General features: G+C 48.0%; 1 protein-coding gene across 1 annotated transcript in view; it reads left to right on the forward strand.

Moving 5' to 3' along the window:
* Positions 1 to 6457, forward strand: part of LOC108246694 (sodium/hydrogen exchanger 9B2) — a 9067-nt gene extending 2610 nt beyond the window's left edge. Inside the window, exons 2-13 of the mRNA XM_025010127.2 lie at positions 706 to 808; positions 921 to 1091; positions 1237 to 1379; positions 1450 to 1577; positions 1648 to 1729; positions 2687 to 2780; positions 2936 to 3042; positions 3112 to 3261; positions 3330 to 3438; positions 3537 to 3673; positions 4497 to 4671; positions 5594 to 6457. Of these exons, the coding sequence (XP_024865895.1) occupies positions 706 to 808; positions 921 to 1091; positions 1237 to 1379; positions 1450 to 1577; positions 1648 to 1729; positions 2687 to 2780; positions 2936 to 3042; positions 3112 to 3261; positions 3330 to 3438; positions 3537 to 3673; positions 4497 to 4671; positions 5594 to 5676 (1482 nt within the window). The 3' untranslated portion in view covers positions 5677 to 6457. The remainder of the gene's footprint in view (positions 1 to 705; positions 809 to 920; positions 1092 to 1236; positions 1380 to 1449; positions 1578 to 1647; positions 1730 to 2686; positions 2781 to 2935; positions 3043 to 3111; positions 3262 to 3329; positions 3439 to 3536; positions 3674 to 4496; positions 4672 to 5593) is intronic.
* The last annotated feature ends 1238 nt before the right edge of the window (positions 6458 to 7695 follow it).

The following is a 7695-nucleotide window of genomic DNA, read 5'->3' on the forward strand; positions in this document are numbered from 1 at the left end:
GACCAACCAGAACCCTTCCAGGACATTTGGACCAACCAGAACCCTTCCAGGACATTTGGACCAACCAGAACCCTTCCAGGACCTGGTTTCTCAGCCATGCTGAGAGGTCAGGAAGAAGGGTCTTCATGAGAGAAGAGACAAAGAACCCCACTGAGCTTCAGAGATCCAGAACTGCAGAGCTCCACTGATCTGGACTTCATGTCAGCAGAACACTGAGAGGACCATCTCCTCCGACCATCTGGATTCAGCTTGAGGGGAAGGAAAGCAGATCACATTATCCCCACAGTGAAGCATGGAGGTGGCAGCATCATGGTGTGGGGCTGTTTTTTAGTAGCAGGGACTGGGACACGGGTCAGGGTTGAAGTACCGGGACATCCTGACCTTAAACCTGGACCTCAGGCCGGACTGAAGGTTCACCTTCCAACATGACGAGGACCCAAAACACCCAGAGAAGACACAGGACGGGCTGAGGGACAACACTGTGAAGGTCCTAAAGTGGACCTGACAGAATCCTGATCTAACATCTCTGAAGAGACCTGAAAATGGCTCCACCGATGGTCCGAGACCAGGAGGATTTATAAGACAGAAAGTCGTTCAGTGCCGGTGTTGAGCTCTGCACCGAGTAAAGAGTCTGAGAACATTCTGAAGTTACTGATCGCTCTCAGGATGCATATATGACCCGTCTGTGTGTTTGTGTGTGAACAGATGAAGATGTCGGACTCATCTTCCTCCTGCTGTTCATCCTGTATCAGTCTGAGGGACAGATGTCCCCGGCCTCGGGGACTCATCAGCCTGCTCGTCACTAAAGGTAACAAACTGCTACCGTGTCCAACAGGTGCACCTCTGGGTCTGTTCGGGTTCAGAACTGAACCAGAACAGGAGAACCAGACCCACCCAGCCTCACGGTCCTGTCTCTGCAGCCTGTTTGTTCGCTCTGCTGTTCGGGGTCGTCTGGTCCGTCACAGGAAGGCAGTGCTTACCTGGAGGGAACCTCTTCGGCATCATCATCCTCTTCATCTGCTCCGTGCTGGGAGGGAAGCTGGTGGGAATGATCCAGCTGCCGACTCTGCCGCCCTTCCCTCCACTGCTCGGTACGATCCATCGTCCTGATCCTGAATGAGCTAATCCTGTTCAGTGCCAGGCTGAGCGTGTGTGTGTGTGTGTGTGTGTGCGTGTGTGTGTGTGTGTGTGTGTGCGCGTGTGTATGTGTGTGTGTGTGTGTGTGTGTGTGTGTAGGAATGCTGCTGGCGGGCCTCCTGCTGAGAAACGTCCCGTACGTAACCAACGCCGTCTTCATTGACACTCATTGGTCGGCAGCTCTGAGGAACATCGCCCTGTCAATCATCCTGACCCGGGCGGGCCTGGGCCTCGACCCGTCGGTACGAACACTCGTTCAGCCGGGCTGATGCTGATTCTGCTCAGGCTCAGGTGTGGCTCTGTGTGCTGCAGGCGCTGCGCCGTCTGAAGGCCGTGTGTTTACGGGTTGCGGTCGGTCCCTGCATGGTGGAGGCCTGCATCGTTGCTGTGGTTTCTCACTTCCTGCTGAGCCTGCCTTGGGTCTGGGGCTTCATTCTGGGGTAAAACACGTCAATAACTCTGCAGCTGTGAGGTTACTGAAACAGAATATAACTGCGCGTGTTTGTTCAGGTTCGTTCTGGCTGCTGTGTCTCCAGCTGTTGTTGTTCCTTCAATGCTGCTCCTGCAGAGGGAGGGGTACGGAGTGGAGAAGGTACGTCATCTCCTCCTGGTGTTCCTGCGTTCTGCAACCAGATACCACCTGTAGAACATCCTGTTGTCTCTGTGAGCGGCTCTAAGCCCCCTCAGAGACCCACCTGGACCACTGCTCTCTAACTGCTGGGAAAAGCTTCAGCTGAACCATTAGAAACTCCTGAAGGACCCATCAGTAGGACTTTTAAACGTCCTGGTAGATGGAAACATACAGTCCTCTTTAACAACATAATCCTTCAAAAACATGAGAAAGAGAACCGAACCAGAACCAACTCTAATATCATAAAATACCTGAAGAACTTCATAAAACCCCCTGATCTCTTTCTCACAGACTCATCTTTGAACTCTGCTTTCCTTCCTCACATGTTTGACACATCGAGCCCACGGTGCTTCTACAACAATCACTAAATGTTTCCCAAATATCTGCCTTCTGAAGAACTCCCTCAGTACCTTCCAGAACCTCCAATCCAACCCAATGAACCCAGCAGCCCACAACAACAAACTAAAGGTTTTTTCCTCAGAGACAACAGAAACCTCTAACCCTAACCCTTAAAACTCTTCCTTTGAAAAGTCCAACACTGTAAATACCATCTGTGGTACAAATACTACATTAATTATGACTCCAGCCATGTGCAGAACCTTTAGAACCTTCTAACAGACAGAACTTTGTGACATCTGATTACTTCTTAAGACTTCCTGAAAGACCAGAGGAGTCTCTTGAGGCCGTTTAATCATGAAGACCTGATAATGATGTGAAAGCATCAGTTCCCATCTTTAGAAGGTACTTTGATGGGTCCTGACTGGATACTTAGTGAAACCTGATAAAACACTAAAACCACCTAAAGATTTCTGTCAGATGATCTTTACTGGTCCAAGAACTCAGAAGAACCCAACAAGCAGTGACCTAAGATGTTGTCTTCCTCCTGAGGATGAAGTTATTTCTCCGTCCTGCTTTCAGGGAATCCCGACGTTGCTCATGGCTGCAGGAAGTTTCGATGATATTTTAGCCATAACGGGTTTCTCTACCTGCCTGGGAATCGCCTTTTCTACAGGTCAGAGATGTTTTTCTGCTCAGTTCTGCTCAGTTCTGCTCAGTTCTGCTCAGTTCTGCTCAGTTCTGCTCGGTTCTGCTCAGTTCTGCTCAGTTCTGCTTGGTTCTGCTCAGCTCTGCTCGGCTCTACATGTGATGCTTGAGGTTTTCCTTCAGGCTCGACGTGGATGAACATCCTGAAAGGTCTGCTGGAGGTGGTGGGAGGCGTCGTAGCAGGACTGATCCTGGGTCTGTTCCTGGGCCTTTTCCCAAGCCGTGACCAGGTTGGACTTCATTCTCAGCCTAAATGTGGTGATATTAAAACTGTCTCTGAGTGTTGTATCTTCCTGCAGGAGGACCTGGTGTCGAGGAGGACCCTCATGTTGTTGGGTCTGTCCATATTTTCAGTCTTCTTCAGTCATGTTATTGGTTTCGCTGGAGCCGGCGGTCTTTGTACGCTGGTGTTGTCCTTCTTGGCTGCTCTGGGTTGGAAGAGTGAAAAGGTAAAACACTTTACCTGAAATCAGCTGGTCTACAGGCCTGTCTGAACCTTTAAATCTGATGTCTTCAGGCTGCGGTGGCAGCTATAGTCGGTCGGTCTTGGGACGTGTTTCAGCCCCTCCTGTTTGGTCTGATTGGAGCTGAAATCACCATCACATCCCTCAGTCCCAGCACTGTGGGTAAGAACCAAACAACCAGAACGTAAACTGGACTTTGGCCCATTTCTGAATGTTTCTGTGATCTCACTGACGTTTGGGATCCTCTCCATGTTCTCCAGGTCTGGGGATGGCCTGCATCCTCATCGGGCTGGTGATCCGGCTCCTCGTCACGTTCCTCCTGGTTCATTTAGGAGGTTTTAATCTGAAGGAGAAAGTCTTCATCGCTGTGGCCTGGCTGCCTAAAGCTACTGTACAGGTCTGTGTGTGTTTAATACAGTTTACTGACCACAAACATCACCTCTGACCTCCAGAAACCATCCAGTTCACAACCATCAGTCCACAGCAGCACATACTGAGGCTTAATACCTGTTTGACCAAAGGAATTAATCAGATATCAAATAAAAATACCTTAAAATGTTCGACACAAACTTCTTATACAGAACAGAATCATTAATGTACGAACAGAAAATTATCTTAACTTATATATATATTAACTTATAAAAACATATCCAGTGATGATATGATGTGATGAAAAAAAACAAATTAAAATTAGTTCCAAAGACTAAATCTAAAGAATTATGACTTCAGGTCTTTAAGAGACATAAATCACTCTAAGCCAATTTAACAACCATTTCTGAACTTTTATCCTTTTATGACTCCTGTTTTTATCTCCTAATTATGACAAGAATATGCAGTTATGAATCATTGTTTAATTTACATTTGATTACTGGAGATCATCTCACGACCCCCCCAGAGAGAGGCCCCTGACCCCCAACTTTATGAACCAGGTAATTAAAGAACCATCAGAACTCCAGAAACTGTGAAAAGTTGACTGTAAAAAACACAGAACTTCCTGTAAACGCAACAAAACGAGCCCTAAACATCGTCAGTGATAATAAGAGGCCACAGACAGATGTCATCAGTGAGACAGCTGACTGAGGAGACAAAGATGGCTCCCATCCTGAAAACATCACTTCAGTGTGGTTAGAGCACCTGAGCAGACAGAAGTATCAACCCCCTCTGAGCTCCGGGTTTAATCTGGACTTTAATCTGGACCTTGTTTTTGTCTCCGGCTTCAGGCTGCCATAGGTTCGAAGGCTTTAGACATGGCGAGGGAGGAGGGGGACGAGGCCTTGATCAAGTTTGGTCTGGACGTGCTAACGTTAGCGGTGTTAGCCATCCTGACCACAGCTCCCATTGGTGCTCTGGGTATTGGACTGGCAGGACCTCGTCTCCTGGCCCGGCAGGTCAAAGGTCAGCACACACTATGGTGGATTATGTGATGGAGGTTCTGTCCTGTCTGAACACTGATATGGTCCATGGTGAGGTGGTTCTGATGGAAAGAAGAACATCAGCTGACACATCTGTCTCGTGTTTCTGCAGCATATTGAGCTCTGAGGCTGTAGGAAACTAACAGCATCAACTCTAAACACATCTGATACTCTAACGTATGCAGAGGGATCTGCCACAGATTTATTTCTTTAGTTTGAACTATGAAACGTCACACAAACCCCACATATAATACCTGGAGTTACAGTAACTCCTGCTCCCTGCTGCTAACGCTCTGCTCTGCCGCGGGCTCCTGGAGTCCTCAGGGTGATTTCACGGGTCATAATCATTTCTGTCGCTCATCTTTCAGTGGGTTTCAGTGGGTATTTCTCTGTGTTAAAGGCAGATATAAACCCTGTTCAGGATGTGGCTGCTGCTGCGTACACACGGTGCTGTCGGACGACAGGAAGTGTTAGAACAGAACCATTATCCTCTACATCCTGTTCTTCAGCACTGTGTTCGGTCACATGATGCAAGAACAAAGGTTTCTGCTTGTCAATCATCCCACAAACAGCAAACACAGGTTCAAGTTGCTGCTGTTAAAAGCTTCAACAAAAAAAAAGCTTCAACCCTACCCCTAACCCACCTGTTAAACCCACCTGTTAAACCCACCTGTTACCTGTTAAACCCACCTGTCAGCTGTTAAACCCACCTGTTAAACCCACCTGTTACCTGTTAAACCCACCTGTTAAACCCACCTGTTAAACCCACCTGTTACCTGTTAAACCCACCTGTCAGCTGCTTCAGGCAGGATAAATCCTCCGTGTTTCTCCTCAGACAGGATCTGTTTACAGTCTGATTCAGTTTCATACAAACTATTAATTCTTTCTTTGAACTTTAATCTCAGCAGAGGAGGCAGAAGAAGCTCCGCCTCCCGACCACATCGGGCCCACTCAGGAAAAAGACGTGACGTTTGAGAGCAAAGTGTGAAGAGTCTGATGGCGGCCATGATTATCTGCAGGAAATGATTTTATTTGGTTTGTTTTGAGAAATGAACATCCGAATGTTCCTGACAGAGGAACTGCTTTTCCCGTCTCAGTCCTGGGTTCTGTTGCCTCGGACCGGTTCTGTTCTGTGTTTAACTTCAGCTGCCTGGTTCTCTGCACCACATTCATTACAAACTAACACATTTAACAAAGAGTTGTTTTTAGATTGAATTTATTCTCACATATTTTCTGTAACTGATGAAAGAAACGAGTTATTATAAATTAGGGTTAAATGTTGGAGGCCGTCACTCATGATGAGTTAAATATCCGTCAGGTTTTATCAGGAAATGTTTCTGTTTATAATCTTCAAATATTCTCTTCCTTTCACCACCTTTTACTCTGAAACCTTAACTGTGTGAAGAAATCAAACATGTTTTTGTCACATTAAGCTTGATTTTCTCCTCCTAACTTCAGCTGTTATCACTGTAAACTTAACCAGGTTAGTTATTAACCGATCACTGAAGGCTGGAGGTGTGAATAAATAAACCTGATCAGAAACTCGTCCTGGGACTTCATTCTTCTGATGAACACTCGTCTGCAGATAGATCAGCCTGATTTTATCTCATCTTTAGTTGCATCCACAGTCCTGTGTTGGTTGGTTGGTGTTCCCTCACCTTCCTCCTCTGCAGGATGGGATTGGCTGGTCATCAGACCACCTGTGACTCACCTGCCTGCCACCCTCCCACCTTCACCCCCACCTGCTCTGAACCCAGCAGCTGATCTGGGTGGATGCTCCTGACCCCCGGGATCAGTTCTGACCTGATTCTCTGCAGTTATCAGTTCCATCAAACAACCGTTTACCTGTCTTCCTGTGTGGTCCCGGCCGGTTGTCTCCGCCTCCCCCTCCCCCTCCCCCTCCCCCTGAGTGTCTTTCTGAAAGACTTCTTGCTGTCTGTAACTGTTGCCTGCACCAGTCCTGTGGAAATCATGTCGAGTTACACAGGAGTCAGTCAGGACCTGCAGGTGAGACAGGAAGTTGGTTTTAGACATTTATTCTACAGAACGGAGCAGAACTCTCAGGGTTGAGACAACTGAGCAGCAGAAGGTGTCTGGATTCAGATCAAATGAGAGGACTGATGGTGTCCCAGAACTCATCAGGACCTCCGTCAGAACATGATCAGACACCGACTCTACAGAACGGTTCTGCTGCTCACAGTGAGAACATCACAGATCTCACCTGTCCGTCACAATGAGAACCTCATCAGTGGAGTCCAACCTTGGACCTCCAGGACTGAGAAGTTCCTCTGGTCTGAATGACAGGGTGAAACCTGCAGGGAGGTGGTCCACCAGGACCAGGACCACCCTGTCTTCATCTGATCCTCTCTGGACCACAGATCTGAACACAGAACACATTTTAGAAAAGTTCAATGGTTTGGAAAAAAGACTGAATCCAACCAACCAACAGGAAGTGGTCTCAGACATCACCTGACCTGACTCTGAGGGGGGGAGGGGTTCAGAACCATTCAAACCTTAAAACATCTCAGACCCACAGACCAGGTGGGTCAGACCCTGAGACCAGGGGAGTCAGACCCAGAGACCAGGTGGGTCAGACCCTGAGACCAGGTGGGTCAGACCCAGAGACCAGGTGGGTCAGACCCAGAGACCAGGTGGGTCAGACCCAGTCAGGGGAGTCAGACCCAGAGACCAGGTGGGTCAGACCCAGTCAGGTGGGTCAGACCCAGTCAGGTGGGTCAGACCCAGAGACCAGGTGGGTCAGACCCAGTCAGGTGGGTCAGACCCAGTCAGGTGGGTCAGGATCAGCTCCCCCTCAGCAGTACCAGCTGTAGTTTCAGTGTTTCCTGTTTCTTGTTTTGCCGCCACACTGAAGGTGTTTTAGAAAAACCAGGTCAAATAATCCGGATGTGGACTGAAAGCTACAGATTTTGCCGTCAACTAAAAACTAAGAACTAAAAAGTGTTTTTTTTTATATCCAAAAACACATCAAAGCTTTATGCTGAGTGGA

This window comes from Kryptolebias marmoratus, linkage group LG2, assembly GCF_001649575.2.
Source record: "Kryptolebias marmoratus isolate JLee-2015 linkage group LG2, ASM164957v2, whole genome shotgun sequence".
Classification (NCBI taxonomy): Eukaryota; Metazoa; Chordata; class Actinopteri; order Cyprinodontiformes; family Rivulidae; genus Kryptolebias; species Kryptolebias marmoratus.